The sequence below is a fragment of the Dipteris shenzhenensis genome, chromosome 30 (genome assembly GCF_047967505.1).
Source record: "Dipteris shenzhenensis isolate YYH24624 ecotype China chromosome 30, Dip_SZ_1.0, whole genome shotgun sequence".
Taxonomy (NCBI): Eukaryota; Viridiplantae; Streptophyta; class Polypodiopsida; order Gleicheniales; family Dipteridaceae; genus Dipteris; species Dipteris shenzhenensis.
This window is the reverse complement of record NC_141625.1, coordinates 21,489,294-21,508,503: the sequence shown is the minus strand read 5'-3', so window position 1 is coordinate 21,508,503 and position 19,210 is coordinate 21,489,294. Positions and strand designations below refer to the sequence as shown.

The 19,210-nt window shown below is 43.5% G+C and overlaps 1 protein-coding gene across 1 annotated transcript; it reads left to right on the top strand.

Moving 5' to 3' along the window:
- Positions 1-11,149: 11,149 nt before the first annotated feature.
- EBS5 (HCP-like superfamily protein) lies at positions 11,150-18,438 on the top strand. The gene is made up of 6 exons (XM_087401640.1): positions 11,150-11,961; positions 12,527-13,018; positions 13,347-13,562; positions 16,680-17,003; positions 17,175-17,417; positions 17,510-18,438. The coding sequence occupies exons 1-6, from the start codon at positions 11,392-11,394 to the stop codon at positions 17,687-17,689; spliced, it is 2,025 nt and encodes a 674-aa protein (XP_087257766.1). The 5' UTR covers positions 11,150-11,391; the 3' UTR covers positions 17,690-18,438.
- The last annotated feature ends 772 nt before the right edge of the window (positions 18,439-19,210 follow it).

Below are 19,210 nucleotides of genomic sequence, written 5' to 3'. Positions count from 1 at the left end.
TTCTTTATTTGCCTACACATCATCTCCAGTGTATTCTTTTTCGATTTTGCACGCCTTCTGAATGATTAAATATCATTCACCCTATTTGATCTTGGGCAGGCCTTATGAATGATTAAAAATCATTCACCTTGTTTGTTTTTTTCCCCCTCCCACATTTTTTTGTCCTCCCTTAGAGCAGCTCCCCGCGTCAACGCTCGTGCTCTAGAGCTTGCTAGCTACACTGCATTGAGAAGACACTGACTGTTTTCCCTCGTGTTGTATTGCTAGCCTTTAGTTGGATGGACACCCTATTCCACCGTCTGCAACCCGTTGAACCAAGTCATTTCCAGCAGCAGCAAAGAGCCTACCATGGAGGCACCCTAAGGCTGTAGAGCAATCAATTCACAAATCCCCAGGCTAGCGGGTTCAGTCAACCCAACCGTGGAATGCTAGGTTGGAATTTGCAAATCCCAAGCAGCTAGACTAGCAACCCACCACCAGGAAAAATGCAACTCTCCGCATCTTCCAGCCATGGGGATGCAAAAGCATTTTGCCAATGAGGCTCTCCTCTTAAAGGGAGTGCTATTCACAATTCCCTATTCTCCACCTCTTAAAATAGCCATGCCCAAATCTACTAGTGTCTCCATAGATTCCCTTATTGCAAATTTCATGTAATGAGTCATAAACTCTTGGGGATTCAATTGGAGACATTTGGTGCTTACTACATAACTCCTTTGCAAGTCATACATTGGCACTTGCTATGTAACTCCATGATGGAGAGAAGGTCTTATTGGAGAGCAACAAAGAAAGGGAGAACACCGAAATTGTGGGTGCTAACTCACCCAGATCAAGGTAAGCTCTTATTATGTATGTATGGTACAAAGGGGTATAGACTGGACCATTGGCCTTTACCCCAACAACCTCCCACTTAAAGGCCAATGCACCTTTAAGGGAGAAGATGGGCATCCTAATGTCATCCGACACCCATCAATACTCTACAATGTGCAAACCGCTCTAAGGAAAGACTCCTTGTAAGAAGCTCTGCAAGGTTCTCATCTATGTGAACCTTGACAAGCTGGATGCGCTTGTCCTCAATCACCTCTCTGATGAAGTGATACTTCACATCAATATGCTTTGTCTTTGCATGGAAGATAGGATTCCGTGCCAACTGGATGGCACTCTGACTATGACAGTGCAAAACTGGAATCTCTCCTGCAATGCTCAAGTCTCCCACTAGATGAGTAAGCCATATAGCTTCCTTGCATGCCTCAGTGGCTGCAACATACTCTGCCTCAGTGGTAGACAAAGCCGCACATGGCTGCAAACAAGAGACCCATGAAACTGCACCTCCAGTGAATGAGAAAACATATCCTATAGTAGACCTCCTGGTGTCTACATTCCCTGCAAAATCAGCATTTGCATATCTAACAATAGATGTGTCCTTCCTCCCAAAGAAAATGCACATGTTCTTTGTACCATTCAAGTATCTCATGATACCTTTCACTACCTCCCAATGCTTCTTGCCAGGATTTGCCATATACCTGCTAATAGCTCCCACTACAAAAGCAATATCTGGACATGTAGCAACCATGGCATACATCAAGCTTCCTACTATGGATGCATAAGGTATCTTTGCCATTTCAGCCCTCTCCTCGTATGACTTAGGGCTGTCCGCTTGGCTGAGTTTCACATATGGAGGCAACAGAGTACTTATGGACTTCCCCCTCTCCATATTGAAACGCTCAAGTACCTCGCTAATGTGAACAATCCTCATGCCAAGTATGTGACTGGCATCACCCAAATCCTTCATGTCAAAGGTCTCATGCAACCTTTTCTCAAGGCATCCACATCCAAAGAAGATTTCCCAGCAATAAGCATGTCATCAACATATAAAATCAAAATAAGAAGGCTGCCATCTGATGACTTCTTTGTGTAGAGACAATGATCTGTATGACTCCGTGTGTACCCTTGGGATCGCATAAATGCATCAAACTTATGGTACCACTCCCTAGGAGCCTGCTTCAGCCCATAAAGACTTTTGTGAAGCTTGCATACCATCCGTTCTTTGCCCCGCACAACAAACCCCTCTGGCTACTGCATATAGATGTTCTCATGAAGATCTCCATGTAGAAAAGCTATTTTTACATCCATTTGGACAAGCTCCATGTCCTCTCTGGCAACCAATGCAAGCACTATATGAAGGGTAGTCATCTTCACCACTGGGGAAAAAGATCTCATCAAAGTCAATACCCTTCTCCTGCTTAAAACCCTTGGCTACCAACCTTGCCTTATACTTAGTGTTAGAAAATACCCAACAGAGGGTATGCACAACGGAAGACTTATAGTAATGCCCAAGAGCTCACACAGTGTGCGGTGTGGGTGTGGAATCACAGACTTCTTTACTTATGTGCATACAATAGGTGTGCAGACTCATCAATAGACAATGAACCAACCAGATAGAGAAACCACCAAAATATATATTTCCGTCCACAACTATGGACACAATACAAAAGAGACAGATCCAGAGTCCCACCAATGATGTGGTCCTCTGATCTTACCACAAGGTCCTTCTCCTATTTGCTGGCTATCTCTAGACTCGAGCCCGCATGCTCCACCTCGAGCGTCTGTAGACTTTCTGTCTAGTGTGTTCTTCTCCACCTTACTGCCTGTGAATTAGCCTAGGTGGGTAGCCCCTGCCAAGCTTTGTCTGCAGCACACAGATCCCTGTTCCACTGCTCCAACCTGCTTGTGAATGGCTGCTCCAGAAGATGATGATCTCAACAACCTTCTGCCCTAGAAGACAGTCTAGGTTTAGCCTCTCCCTGAGCTAAGTCTGCAGCACCTCAGCACAGTTCACCTCTTGGTCATAGGCCCAACTGCTGCTGCTCTGCTACTCCTTCCCGCTCCCTAAAGTGCTGCTAGGCTGGATATGATGATCACAACACCTTGCTACCCTAGAAGACAGCCAAGGTCCCAGCCCTTAGGAACTCAGTCTGCAGCTCACCTTCAACTCTCCTTCACCCCCAGTGTGAGGCCCAAGGGAGTAGCTCCTGGCTGCTCCTGTCTGCTCCTTGAACTGCTGGATAGTCAGATGATGATCTCAGCGCCTTGCTGCCCTAGAAGACAGCCAAGGTCCAGCCCTTCCTGGCTAAGTCTGCAGCCCTTCAAGCACCCTCTCACCTCCTAGATATAGGCCCAAAGGGTGGCTTCCTGCTGCTCCTTTCTGCCCTGGAACTGCTGGTTGTTGGATATGAAATGAGGCCTGAAGCCTCTCCTTTTATAGGCCGTAAGGCCTGGCAAAAAATACCGACCAGTCTGCCCTGACTGGGCTGACTAGACAGACTAGGTTGGCTAGCCCAACCGACCTGGTTGGCTAGCCCAACCGACCTGGTTGGCTCAGCCCAACCAGCCCTTTAAGGGCTCACAAAACTAGGCCTTTATGGCCCACACTTTTAGGGCTTTTGGCCCTCCAATCTAGGCAAGGGCCCAGCCTATATAAGGGCCATAGCCAGGCCCTTTTGGGCTACCTTTGCTACTGCTGGAGACCCTTTTGCAGGCTGTACTCCTGCCCATAGCCTCTGCCATCTGCCCCGTATCTTTCTTCATGCAGGCGCCTTCCTACTGCAGCATCCTTGCCTCCTGCCAGGCCTTCACCAGCCCCATACAGCCACGTATGCATACCGTACCCTTCCGTACTACTGCACTGTCTGTCCTTGCTGGAAATCCCTGCGCAATCAGGCTGCTGCAGGTCCCTGATGTCCACGTGTCTGCCCTGTACATCAAGAGCTCCACGACTTGCTAGGTACCCTTCTTTCTTCTTTTGGGGCACATCCTGCCCTAGGTCTCCCTCCCCCATGCTCTCCTCATTTGGGGGCTTACAAATGGGGAGGTGACCTTTCCAACACTTAGGCAATGCATCTGCTGGAGACATCTTCTGCTTGTAAATCCATTTGCATGGCAATGCATGCTTTCCTTTGGGCAAATAAACCAAGTCCCAAGTAGCATTCTTCATCAAAGAATCCATCTCTGACTGCATAGCCTTCTCCCACTTATGCTTGTCATTCCTAGACATAGCATTCTCAAAGCATGAAGGCTCACCACAATCTGTCAACATGACATAATCTAGAGATGGAGCATATCTTTGTGGAGGTCGTGAGACTCTAGTGGAACATCTCAACACTTGCTCACCATGAGCATCTTGCTATCCCAACTAATTTTCCTGCATAAACTGAGCACCTAGATGTGGCTCTCCCACCTCACGATCTATGGGTTGTCCATGCCCTGTATCATGTGGAACAGGTTGTGCATGCCTCTCATATGGTGGTTGTCCATCCTCTTGAAACACCACTCTGCATATCTCAACAGTCTTTTATGGCTTCTTGTGCATCTTGTCCTCATTAAAGATAATATCATGGGTGCGTACTATCTTCCTGACCTCTCGATCCCACAATCGGTATCCCATCTCGCTTGAATCACCATATCCAAGAAAAATGCACTTCCTTGACTTTGGATCAAGCTTGTTGCATTTTTCCTTAGGGATATGAACATAAGCTTCACAGCCAAATACACGAATATGCCCATAAGATGGTGGCTTGCCTGACCAAACCTCTTCTGGCACTTTCCCATCTAGTGCCTTGCTAGGCAATCTATTGATAAGATGTACTGTTGGCTTGATAGACTCAGCCCAAAAGCCATGAGGTAGACCGGCATTAGAAAGCATTCTTATATTCCTTTCTTGAATAGTTCTATTCATCTTCTCAGCAACCCCATTCTGAGAAGGATTCTCAAGAGTGGTCAACTCCCGCTTGATGCCATGTAGCTCACAAAAATTCTTAAATGCATGAGAGATATGATGATAAGGAAATACCAAAGCTCAACAAGAAAGGAGAGCCTCTGAAGGCAAGACCCAAGTGAATGGTTCACCGGCCCCCATCAAGCAGTAGATAGGACCCCAACATAATGAAGCAGAGCATCCAATGTGTCACAAAGCTACTCCTTTGATGAGGGAGGGGAATTTGAAACAAAGGAGATATCTCTTGCACCGTGTAATAGAATTTTTGCTTTCATAGATGAGGAGCTGCACTCAAAATCTATGGCTTTTGGCTTTTTGCTGAGCACTCACACATCACTAGGATTCTTGCCTAGAACCCACCCCCCCTACTCTCTTCATTGAATTCAAGGAATTCAAGGGAAGTTTTTTGGTTAGCCCCTTCTCAAAGACAAGCCATGATAATAGCTCTAGAGGGTCTCAAGCATCTTCACAGCAGGTAGTGGAAAGAGGATAAATTTGAGAGCTGGTTGGGAACAATTCCTATGATAATGAGGGAAATATCAAATCTTAGCAAGAAAGGAGAGCCTCTAAAGTCAAGCTTGACCCAAGTGAATGGTTCACCGTCCCCCATCTAGCAGTAGACAGGATCCCAACAGGAAGAAATGGAGCATGTAACATGGCACATGACTATTGCTCTAAGGGAGGGGAATCTAAAATAGAGGACGGATCTCTTGCACCAGGTAATAGAATTTTTGCTTTCATATATGAGGGGATGCAGTCGAAATCTGTGGCTTTTTGCCGAAAAAACAGTGCTAATTATATTACTTCGAGAACAAGATACAAAAGGTCAGCTTGTAGTTGACGGGCTGCGTTCACAAATCGGACACAGCCCTAAAAGGTAACAAAATAAATCATACTCTCACGGAGGGATAAGACGAGTGTGAATGAACAGCCATCGGGGTGGTGAGTAGTGCCACCGAAGGCCCTGCGAAGTCTACTCGAAGAAGAGGCCCTGTGTGTCCCAAGCCCGGAGGAAGCGTCTCCGCTTCTCCTGACCGGCCCGGGAATCTCCCTGAATCTGGTCCCACTGGCCTCTGAGGGTATGAATAATCTCGCTCCAAATCTCCGTCATGATCTGGGCAGTCGATAAGGAGGTGCCACCGAGGATCTGTGTGCAGAGCGCGAGGTCCAGATGTGCCACCCTGCAATGCTGCTAATAATCTCCCAGACTGGCTGCCTCTCCCAAACTCCTGTATCAGCCTCTGCTAGGTGCTACGGGATACCCTCGAGTGGCCCCCACGTCCCCTGTGTGATAAGGAAAGTGGGGTCCTGCTGGCATGCCTCGAATAAGTGATGAAGACCAGGTGCGGTGCTGCACCAGCAGAACGCGCCCCAAGTGATCAATCCTAGCTCTGGTGCTGCGCGAGTAAGAATCCCGAAAGTCCACCTCCACACTTCCTGGGCGCGAGTGCAGCTCCACAGGCAGTGTTTTGGTGACTCCTCATCCTCATGGCAAATCTGACAGCATCCGTCCTGGCCTATCTGCCGCAACCAGCTCCCCACTGGAAGACCTTTGTAGGCAAGAAGCCACAGGAAGTATGAGATCTTCCACGGCCGCCAGCTCTCCCACAAGGCCTTCCAGAATGCCTGCAAAAAGAACCTGGAAATACCCTGTGCATACCAGCTGGGCCGCTGGGTGGGGGGGCGAGAAATTTGTGGCTTTTGGCTGAGCACTCATGCATTAGTAGGATACCTACCTAGAATCTGCCCCACACTCTCTTCATTGAAAATTGTGTCATCAATAATTAGGTGAAAATTGGGCTTGTAGCTACAAATGTAAGATTTCTTGGAAAAGGGTTTTATGTCTTCCTCTTTGAGAAAGAGGAGATGGCTTTCAAAGCCTTGAATCAGGGTCTTTGGACCCTAAGGAATCAACCATTGTGTTTGGAGCCCTGAACTCTAGATTTGTATCTAGATAGGTTTAGATCTACCAAGATACAATGTGGGTTGAGCTTCCAAATCTCCCTCTCTCTTTGCAAATCAAGCAACCAAATTTTGTGAAGAGTTGGGTAAGGTAGTAGGGGTTGGAAAAACAACTCAAGAGGGAACCCTTATATCTTACTCTCGTAATCTTGAATAGAATGGGGAGGTGTATAAGGGCCAGCCTCTTATATACAAAAACCTCCCTAATTCTTAATTTATGTGTGGGCTGGCCACCCGTATAATCAAAATTGCCCCCCAAAAAAGGGGAAGATCAAAGCTAATGCCTCCCCTCCTCCACCTCAGGTGAATATGCCTAAATGGACTCTTAAGGAGAGAAAAGGAGTGAATGTAATATAGGAAAATCCTGACTTAGCAAGGGGAAAACAGGCTACATCTAAAGAAAGCAAAGGTAAAAAATAGGAATCTCTTCTATCATTTCTAATAACGTTTTTAATTGATAAGGAAACAGAGGTAGATATTGATATTAAGCTAGAATGGTCAATGGATTTTGAAAATGAGGTGAACCAAGGGGATGCTATGATCACTTAGCTAGGAGAGGAAAATGATTCTAAAGACGAACTTTCTCCAGCAAAGATAGGGGAAAAGACTTTACTATAAAAGGGCAAGAAGTAGCTACCATTCAAAATGAAAGAAGACTTTCTCAAATCAAGGAAGCTATACTCCTTATACCAAAAGCCCTCCCCCCAAGGCTAAGAAGGGAAAAATATAAATGGTAAGCAAACCCACCTCGTTCCTCACACTTAATGTGTGAGGTTTAACTGACCCCTTAGAGGGTGGAAAGTTTCTAACAGGTGGAGAGCAAATTCTCTACTGTAAATTTTTTAGCTTTGTAGGAAGTCAAGCTCACTCAACAAACTCTAGAGATGAGGCTCAAAACAATTGATAGAAGAAGAATGTGGTTCTATACCAAGCATGATGAGGGTAGAGGAGGAACAACAATTGGGGTCCTCTCTCACTTCAAAGGGGATATTGTCATTGACTTTACTGATACTCAAGAAAGGTGGTTGGCTCTACAATGCAAAATAAAGGGGGTTCTTTTCAATGTGCTTTCTATTTATGCTCAAAGTCTCATTGTCAAAAGCAACCTGGGAGTCTCTCTCTGTCCTTAGAGGAGATACCATACTCATTGGGACTTCAATATCATGGAGAGCTAGAATGACAAATGGATGAGCAAAGGATCTGTTATCAAGGGCTCTAAACTACATGCTATTGCAAGTCGGTTACATCTACAACCACATTTAAAGAGATTGAATCTATTTGATTTAATTTAAAAGGCAACACTTTCAAAAGCAGATGTCCCTAGATGTATATGGGTAACCCATTGATTTTGTTTTTTATGCGAATGAAAGGAGTGGACCCTTTACAAGTTCTATCGACACATACAATTGATCTATTACAGTAACTGGGGGGAAATCTATAGGATTCTCTCACTTGTAGACATTGGCAAGATAGGGTCCTTCACCTGGTGTAAAGGATATGTAGGAGACAACAGAAGAAAGGCTTGATAAATGTTACCACACTCAGGATTGCTTGGATAAAACCACTAGTTACTCTTCCCACATTTACTCCACCATTTACTTTGTCTAAACACATACCCCTTTGCTCTATTATGAATTTAGAAAAGGTAAGAGGTCTCCATCTTGGTTTAAGGTTAGCCCCAAACTCCTGTAATTAAAGTCTCTTCAGGAGAAAATAAAGGTTGTTTGGAGGGTATCCTTTTCAAATCCCAGACCTAGTACTGATTCTTGGCTTGAGGCAATGGGAAAAACTCAAGAGATCCTCAAAATGGCAAAAAATAGTAGAGTTTCCATTAGAGTAGAAAGAATGGATAGCATAAAACAAACAATTGAGAGGATTGAGCAAAATGCTAGACAATGGGATTAGAGGGCAATGGATGAACTCAAAAAGGCTAGGAGGGATCTAAGGGCTTAGGAACAAATCAGAATCAATGACTCTAGGTTATACTACAGAGAACGGCGGGCTGGAAAATTTGACAAACCTACTAAAGAAACTTTTAGGGTCATCTGGAGGAAGAGGATACTAAAGAGGTTCCTTTTTTAATAAAAGGGGACTTGAGAACGGCTACCTCTAGAGAGGAGAACTTGATGGTAGGTTTCCAGTATTGTCAAGGTCTTCCCTCTACCTCTATGAAAGCTAATGCTGATCTCATGGATGCAAGGAAAAAATATCAACAAGCTAGAGAAAGGGCAAAAAATAATAGAGTTTCCATTAGAGTAGAAAGAATGGATAGCATAAAACAAACAATTGAGAGGATTGAGCAAAATGCTAGACAATGGGATTAGAGGGCATAGGATGAACTCAAAAAGGCTAGGAGGGATCTAAGGGCTTAGGAACAAATCAGAATCAATGACTCTAGGTTATACTACAGAGAACGGTGGGCTGGAAAATTTGACAAACCTACTAAAGAAACTTTTAGGGTCATCTGGAGGAAGAGGATACTAAAGAGGTTCCTTTTTTAATAAAAGGGGACTTGAGAACGGCTACCTCTAGAGAGGAGAACTTGATGGTAGGTTTCCAGTATTGTCAAGGTCTTCCCTCTACCTCTATGAAAGCTAATGCTGATCTCATGGATGCAAGGAAAAAATATCAACAAGCTAGAGAAAGGGCGATATATAGTTTTGGAAACATACACCTAGAAAGCCCCCCTCTCCTTGAAGGAGCTCAAGGAAGCTGTGGATAATATTGGTTATGGAAAAACCCTGGGGAAGATGGTCTTCCAATATAATATTTACAAGGTCTTCTTAGAGGAGTTTGACCCATCTCTTGATGCTTTGGCAAGAAAGTATGGAGCAATAACATTGGCCTCCACACATAAATGGTAACATAATCAAACTCATCCCCAAATAGGGAATCAAGAAGAGTTTAAAAATTGGATATCTCTTACTATGCTCAACTGTAGCTACAAGATTTTTGCCAAAGCCTTGGCACTAAGAACTCAAAAGAGAATCAATGCATGGATGCAAAAAGGATTCGTGAAGCACGTGTAGCTTCTTGAGGCTATTGTCAATTGATGGGAGGGGTGTGAGTATGCCAAGGACACAAGACATGAAATATGCTTTCTCAAGATTGTCTTTGTGACAAGGCATATGACAAGTTCGAGTGGGACTTTCTTCTCCAATCCATGGGACTAGGACAAACTTTTGTGTCATTTTTCATGTTAATCCTAACAAATGCTCCTACAAAAGTTTATGCAAATGGAGAAATGACCCAAGCCTTCATGCTCAACTAGGTAGGCTAATCTTTGTTATTGCCTCGGGATGGCTCCAACATGAATAGGTGGAAAACGGGCACATAATAGGGATTGAGATACCTTCTGGTATGCAATTAGTATACCAAACTAACCCTAAGAAATACAACTCAAGATGTTAAGGGGCTTCTTCACCGCTTGAGGGTTTTTTAATAGTGCATCAAGGTCTGTAATAAACCATGCTAAAACAAGGTACTAAACTCTCAAGGGGGATGAATAGGAAGACTTGCTTACACTATTGGGTTGCCACAAGATTCCTAAGGGCATTATGTTTGAACTTATGTGGATACCAATGGGGTCTGAAGTCTCAGTGAAGGATATGTGGGACTGGTTTCTTGATAGGTTTAAGGGAAAGGTGGAAAAGTGGAAAGGGTTTCAAGAAAATTTGGCTGGTAGAAGGATGGTACTTGACCATTGCATCTACCCTATGGCCATCTCTATCTACCCTAGTGGTGTCCCTTTGAACCTAGTATGGAAAAGTTTGCCAGAATATGTAGGTCCTTTTTATGGGGGGGAAATAGATTTAAAAGAAGAATATCTAAAGATAGGTGGGAATTTTGCACCAGACCCAAGAAGGAGGAGTATTGGGGGTTGTTGACATCCAACAATCTACCTACAAACTCTCAATGGCATGGATCATCAAAGTTATCCTTAATCTTTAGATGGACTTTTCCTCACGTCATGTACCTATTAGGGTCCCTAGGTGGAAGAATTATCCCATGCTCTCTACACTTTGTAATCCATAACCCTGGTCATCTAAGGGGAGTACACTTTGTAATCCAAAACCTTGTTCATCTAAGGAGAGTGCAATGTGGAAGTCTATTTGGAAGGATTTTGCAGCTATCAAAAGTCAAATTCTATTAACTCGTAAAGGGGCCTACGAGTCTTGACTCCATCTAGGTAACTTTATTTTCAAGGATGCAGGGAAATTGATTTTTTCAAAGCCAATATGCTATATGAAAAGGGGGTGAATGTTGGGGGTAGATCTGGCCAAGGGGAATTCAAGTGGAAGGACTAGCTAGAGATGAGGAGAGAAATTGGTCAAACAAATCAGGATTAAAATCTAGTCATGGGCATTCATTTACTCTTGGTTTTTTTTGCAATGAGGGAGGGGTTTCTCATGTGCAGGGACTTGAGGTGAAACCGACCTGGACCGTGATTTGTAAGGAACTTGAGGAGCCGACTTCATGATGATGATGATGATGGTCATAGGTTCCTCCACCGAAACAACAAATTCATAGTAGCCAACAACAAACAACAATCAACAACAACAACATTGCTTGTTGCCATTCCCAAGCTCGTACTTCTTAGTGCACCCACAGTCGGATTTCGCCATATCCACACAACAAATTGAATTGGGTTGCCCGCTATGCCATCCCATTCCGCCCTCCTCCTCCTCCTCCTGTTCCTCTTCCTCCTCCTCCCCTCCCCCCTCCTTGTTTCCGCTCGCAAAAACCAGAAAAAGTTCGTCCTCGTCTTTGCTGAGGATGAAGGTTCGAAAGCTGGGATCGAGGGCATCGATTTTGAATCGTCGGAGGACAGCGCCCAGGAGCAGTCCGATTGGGACGATTTTGGCGATTCGGACGACCCGCGCATTGAGGATCTGGATCCAGGTTCATGGAAGTTAATTCTGGAAGACCACAAGACCGACCTCGTCTCGCCAGCTCACGATGGGGTGCTCTACAGGGACGGAGTCCAAAAACTGCTTTCAGCAGTTAGTGAAGGCGACCCGGAGATCCTGGCGGCTGCGGTAAGGGACCTTCAGGAGGCAGCCGATCACGGCAATAGTCACGCTCAGTCAACGTTGGCATTCTTGCATGGAAATGGGATCGGTGTCGAGCAGAGCGATGCGCAATCATTCTTATATCATTATTTCGCAGTCGAGGGCGGCAATTTCCAGTCCAAATTGGCTCTTGCTTACAGCTACTTTCGTCGGCAGGTACCTCTAGTGGTTCACGTTCATCTAAGCGTGTGAAATCGTCCAGGAATGCTTCATGGGCTCGTAGCTTTTAGACACCACACTTGCCGCACATTCCAAGCTGCCTCATTATGTTAGGACACAAGGTTTATGCTTGACGCTATCATACGCTTTGGGCAGCTTGGTTTTGATAATACAATGCTGCTTAATAGCCCCAAAGTGCAATACAGCATAATTTTTTACCAGTCCAAGTTCCTCTTGAGGTTTGCAGCCCTCTAAACTTTTAGTGGCTACTTTTCAATATTGGGCTTGCTGAGAAATTTGAACGGTAATAGCTGCATCTAAATTAAAAGTGTCATCATTGCCATGTCTTCAATTTATGCGTGAAAGAAATCCTATGTGCGGGTCCTTTTATAAGCGCATGAATACGGAAGGAAACATGTTTTAGGGCGTTAGTTGCATGCAGTCTGCATCCATCCTCCACACTCTGCCGCCTGTTTGGAAAGATGTCTTTCTACACAGTTGACCAACTACAAGTTGATGCATTTGGAAATGCTTCATTTCTCACAACTCAAGTTGAATGCAGATGAATGAAGAGGCAGTAAAACTCTATGCAGAACTTGCTGGGACAGCAGTTGCGAGTTTCTCAGCTTCACTTGATAGTCCTCTGGTGGAGCCAGTAGCCTTAAACGATGGGTTGGAAGAAAATAAAGAAGCTCTAAGGAGGTCTCGGGGCGAGGAAGATGATGACTTCCAAATACTGGGATATCAGGCTCACAAAGGAAATGCAGCAGCTATGTTTAAAATTGGAGTTTTTTATTATTCTGGTTTGAGAGGAGTGCGGCGTGACCATGCCAAGGCATTAGATTGGTTTCTAAAGGCTGTTGAGAAGGGCGACCCAACTGCAATGGAGTTTGTAGGAGAAATTTATGCACGTGGTCATGGCGTAGAGAGGAATTTTACAAGAGCTCTTGAATGGTTTAAGAAAGCTTCCAGGCAGAAGCGCTTTTCTGCTTATAATGGCATGGGCTATCTGTACGTCAAGGGCCAGGGTGTAGATAAAAGAAACTACACGAAGGTACATATACATTTTGTTTTCATGCTACAGTTCAGGGGTTCACTTCCTTAAAGACAAACCTTCTAAAAGAAGAATCACAGACAGAATCTACTCCATTGTTTAGAGGCAGGCACTTGTAAAATTCATAAACATATTGCAAGAGCCAAAGCCATCATGGAAAGAATCATTCAGCAAATTAGATTACTTGAACTTCATGTGCCTCGTATGTGATCATTCTCAATATCAGAAGTCAACTTTTCTGTTCTGCTGGTGATGCTATTACTTATACACATGGGATGTCTGGGATCTGAAATGCTGAATTCTTGCATGTGTGATCCTTTTTTTGCAGGCCAGAGAATTTTTTAAGATGGCAGCAGAACATGATGATCCAGATGGGCACTATAATATGGGAGTTTTATATCTTAAGGGGAAAGGAGTGAGAAAAGATGTGGAGGCTGCAAGTAAACATTTTGTGAACGCTGCTAATGCTGGTCACCCAAAGGCATATTATCAGTTAGCTAAGCTATTTCAGAAAGGCATGGGTGTGAAGAAGGATCTAGCAATGGTAATAGACACTCTGGATTTTAATGTGCTCTTCTCTCTTGTTCCTTATTCATATCAATGGATTTTAACATCATCAACTGTGCTATATCCCTGTTGCTGTCTTAGGCATAAAGTACTTTTGAGTATAGGACAGCATGCACAAAGTCGAATACAATTTGCTGAACACAGTATCATTGGCTCTGCGTTGAATGTTCAGTATCCCTGTTTGTGTGGACGCTAAGGGTCTATGAGTCTCTTAGCTGTTACCCATGAGTAACATCTACCACATCTCACTCATTTTAGTCCAAAGATTCTTAAAGAATTGTGGTGCAGACCGTACAGTGTGTCTGAAAAGCAGCTATTTCATAAAATAGCATTTGAACTTATTCGATCGTCCTGTATTTCTATGGATTGATCTTTGTTTCCAAATTTTCAAAACCAAATATCTAAAAACCACAATGTAGTTATTTTATTTGAAACCTGAACATCGAAAAGCATAGCCATCCACAGGCTTGGATCGTGAGAAGTTCTGTCAGACTCGCACTTCTTCATGTTGCATGTTAGAATGACTCATTCTGTGTTGATACATTGCTATCAATACTAAGCCTTGAGATGCACATTTGTTGTCTCTTGAGTCTTAGTAGCTCATGTTCTACTTAGTGTATGGTGATATATACTGTAGTAGCAAAGGAGCACTTTGGAATCAATGTCTCAATGCTATGCAGTATGCGTCATTGCATGCTTTTGACTAGTTTGAAATTTAATCTTCCCTCTGGTATTTTTAGAGAGCATATAGTGTTGTAGCACGTTCTCATTGTGTGGTGAGAAACAAAAGTTGGCAGACCTTCATAGGATTTTGAGCCCTTGATCCAGGAATGAGTGAATATCATTTCCCTGTAAGATGCATTGGGTGTCCCCATGCAGATGTTCTATTCTAGCATCCTATCATTGACTCTAGGACAATTAGCAGGCTGCAAGTAAAGGATCAACTGTGCAAGGCTGGATGCTTCTTTTGCAGGCTGACCACCTGGTTTGTCGGTAAGGTCAAATGTTGGTTGGACAGTCTTATTTCTATCAATACCTGCCCTATCATTTTACATAAGCTTAGCCAAGTTAGGCGTTTTATAGATGATTTATTTATACCAGATGTTCCTAACTTTCAAGACTTTATGTACAAAGACGCTAGTGCTTTTGGAGAAGGAATCTATCCTCGTGACTCTTGTGAACTGAACTGCACTTCAAGAGGGGATTCTTGTGTTTTCTTAGATCTTAGACTTTCTCAATCTATCATAGGATTAGAGGTTGATATATACGATAAACGTGAACAACCTGCATATAGTGGTTTACACACATTATAAAAATGCCTCACATTGACTCAAACATTTCTGATTTGGCAAAATATGGAGAGTCATTTCTTCCCAATTCCATAGATTTTCCTGCCTTTGTACAACTAAGGAGTCTTTTATCACTCATTGTAGTAATTTGATCACTTTACTATTACACAAGAGGTAAAATAATGAAAAAAGTACGCACAATCTTAGATATGAAGTCTTTGCTGCTGCACTTCTGCTCACTCCCTCTATTGCCTTGGATGCACGTCTGAGGGCCTTGCCTGCAGCCTGCAAGGGCCTCTGTTCAATTATTTTGTGCCTCCCCCAATGGGGGCTGGAATGCCCAGACTGGCCAACCCAGTTAGGGCTTGGCTGACTGGTCTGACTGTAATCCTGCCCCTTGATAATGCCTGTGTGTGGCCCACGGGATGGCCAGAACCATGGCTGTCCACTGTGGGACAGGTCTTTCCCTAAAGGGTGGACCTGCATTTAATACAAGGACAATGATCTGATCTGTCTTAGCCTCCAGGGAATATTGTGCCAAAATGTTCTTTCATGGGCTTGATTAGCTTGGTCAAGCTGTTACGCTTTTAAAGATTTGCTCAAGTGCTAGCCTTCTCCTTTAGTGCTAGCCTTCGTGATGGCTGAGTTTTCCCTTCACCTCCGGAGTGCCGACAGAAACTCAGTACGAAGACTTTGTATAAATGGATGCTCAAGTATGTGTGGGTGTGTGGATTTGTATGTGTGAGAGCATACTTTTATACTATGGTCTACACCCACTGTTGGGCGCTGATGACGTCAGTGGGGATGTCATAGTAGCTAGTCCCTGCTATGGATGATGGAGTTTATGGTTTTCAATCTTATGAGTGACTATCGTGAGATTGAAACTGCACTATGTTGTGTTTTTAGAGGATGAGTTTGGGAATGTTCCTAGATTCATCTAGGTAGATGCTCAGGTGCTAGAACTGAAATTGACATTCAAAGCAACTTGCCAAGACTTTCTGATGTTCACTGAATGAGCAGTTAATCTAGAGTGCTTCCTATCATCAACATGTTAATGGTTACATGCCAACACGGAGTTTAGCCATTGGTGGTATGGGTTAACGTCATGCAGGAAATCAACTTCACATTCAAGTTGTCAAATGGCATTTCTGAAGTAGCTACCTGACCTAGTTTTGATGTGATTTAGTAAATTGGGAATTCCGGGCATCAGTTTCTCTACCTGAAGACATCAAGTCTTTTCATTACTTATGTGATATTGACGTTTGCTGTCTTCATTATTATATCTGTTGGGTGCATGAAGCTTATGTGTATAAGGCGTCTATTCACGCCTGAACATCTTGAATGCAGCCTTTAACCCAAGTACATGATTGAAATGTATGGTGCATCGCAGTAGTTGCTGTCCTTGATTCTTGAAAGGGCAATATGAAATCTTATGTTTTGAGAGCCTCTGCTGCAGCTCCCCTGTGCCTGAACGTAAAATCTTGAGTTGTAGAATTCTACCTCTGTCGAGTTTGGTGCTAGTACAAGGTGCAGTCAGTGATCCGTGTTGTGTCTGGACAAGCTGAGAACCATAGAAAGTGTTGCCATGTCTTCAAGGTGTGGACAATGTTTACGAGTTCTTTTTAGTACACCTGTTTCTTATGTTTTCATTTGGAATTTTAGTGACTGAACTCATGGTTTTTGTGTGTTGAAGTAGTTTACTATTCTAATTTTGTTATCTAGCAGTACCGATATTTTGATTATTCTCTTGTGCAGTTTGCCTGTTCTTATTTTTAAAATCCAGGAGTAACAGTGCTCTTATGCAGGCAACAACTCTATATAAAATTGTTGCGGAAAGAGGTCCATGGGGATCACTTATGAGGTGGGCTTTGGAGAGCTATTTAAAAAGAGATATTGGAAAAGCCTTGCTATTGTATTCTAGGGCAGCAGAGCTTGGATATGAAATTGCACAGAGCAATGCTGCATGGATCCTAGAGAGATACCGTGAAGATGAATCATGTCTTGGAGAGTCTGGTTTTTGCACAAGTGCAGAGCGTCATCGGCGAGCTCACACTCTCTGGTGGCATGCCTCTGAGCAAGGAAATGATGATGCTGCACTCCTCATTGGAGATGCGTATTACTATGGTCGTGTATGTCTTATATCTTCTGTTGTTATGCATTCACATGATAGTTTTATTTTCCTTCATCTCTTGCTTACATGTTCAAGTTGATCATACGATTGTGATCGAGTTCTAGGGGTCTTATACCCCTTGCTTTACATGCTCAAGCTGATCATATGAATGTGTTTGAAAAATATTCAGGGAACTGAGAGGGATTTAGAGCGTGCTGCTGGGGCATACAAGCATGCTCGTCTGCAAGCAAATGCACAGGCAATATTCAATCTGGGCTACATGCATGAACACGGTGAAGGTCTTCCTTTAGATCTTCATCTTGCCAAACGGTACTATGATGAAGCTGTCCAAACTGATGCAGCTGCTGCTCTTCCAGTATATCTAGCACTTGCGGGCCTCTGGTTGCGTCAGCATAACAAGGACAGCATTTTGGTAAACATGTTGCCACATGCTGGTACTAGGTGAACTGGATTTATAACCTTTGCAGTAAGTAGACTGCTTCTCAATCCTTCTCGTGTTTGCAGGTGAAATTGATTGATGCTCTACCAGAATCACTACCAAAGATTGGAGACTGGTTCAAGAGAATCATATTGGACGAAGGAAACATAACATTGGCAACTCTTTTTGTCTGTCTGATGACGGTCCTATATCTGAGGAAAAGGCGGATCGCTGCTCAAGTCGTGCCAATTCCACCACCACAGTGATTTTAGCCTTCACTGTCGGTACATCTCTGAAGTCATCTCCCTTAATTTGAGGGAGTGGAATCAATTCAACAGCGGCCTCACTTCAAACATGTGCTGCTTTTCAATGGATGTTCTAGGGTAAGATTCAAGCTGATATGAAGTCAAGAGAGTTCAAGCTGCATCCTGGTTAAGGCATGCAAGCTTGTGCAAGGGGTGTGCAAAATGCACTACCCCACTGGCTTTGATTTTAAAGCGTACTTATCGACACAGGAGCTCCTTTTACCTGAGATTTGTTTGATATGTTCCATAAGCAGTCACCAACGTTGAGAGAGTAAATCTTAGTCTCTGTACCAAGCTATGGTTGTCACATGATAGAATGACACTACCTTTGGAGCGATTCTGAATCGAGGCACCATGATAATCTTATTTAGTAGAAGAATGGATGGTTGACAAGGTGTGCATACCACTGATGTTAGTACCTGTAGGATGCGTTTGTTGCATGGCCTGTTAACGAATATTTCATAAAAAACGAGCATTAGATGCATTGACAAGATCTTGAGATAATGCTACTGACACGCATGGGGCATTGTGCTCACAGGCATCTACTTCTCGTCTTTGAATCAGTCCAAGCCTACTCATGTACCATTATGTAGGCTTTCCCAATACTCGTCATGCATGATGTTACTGGCAAGTATGTGGACCTTGAGCTTGAGTTTTTATTTATTCCAGGGCAGCCTTACATGCATATTCGTATTAATGAAGAGAATTGTTCTATTTAATATATTGAAGTTGAAGTCTTTGAACCCTATGGTTCAATGAAGTCTTTGTCTGGGGAGATAAGCATGTCGAAGATGGACCAAAAGATTGCCCTATGGTTCAATGAAGTCTTTGTTTGTGGAGATAAGCATGTCGAAGATGGACAAAATGATTGCTTTTGCAGTAGGTTTAAACTCATTGGTGATATGTGTTAAGCATCAAACCTCTTTCTTTCCGATCAAACTTTGATGAGCCAAAATTGTGTTGCTAAGAAAAGAGTGTTGTTGTTCTAACATCCATAGTGAGCTTTGTTTGGAGGATTCAAGCATATGGCCTATACTTCTCGTAAGTCTATTAGCACTCACCTTAGCTCAAGACATAGTTGTGTGCGCATCTAGGTAGTTGCATTTAGTGATCTTTATGCTTGGCCTCATTACTTTTCCTACTTCCGCCTGTCTCTTTCGCCTACTCCCTATACCTGCTGCTCCCATACTCCCCTAAGTTGATGGATGTCCATAATGATATAATTGACTTGCTTGTGTCTAGTCATTGTTAATGATTTTGGGCAGCAATGTGTATTCATATGATGGCTTTCGATTTGTGCTATTAAGGCTATTAGATGGGCAAATGGTAAGATGTAGTAGAGCCTCACTTTTGTTTGAGCACTGTGGGTTGCTAATTGCTAGGCTTGCACAAGAAACAACACTAACCAAGGGTAGCGTTGGGATGTTGAATGGATTGAATCACAAATGTAACATCTCTAGAGTAGTGGAGTTGCTAGACTAG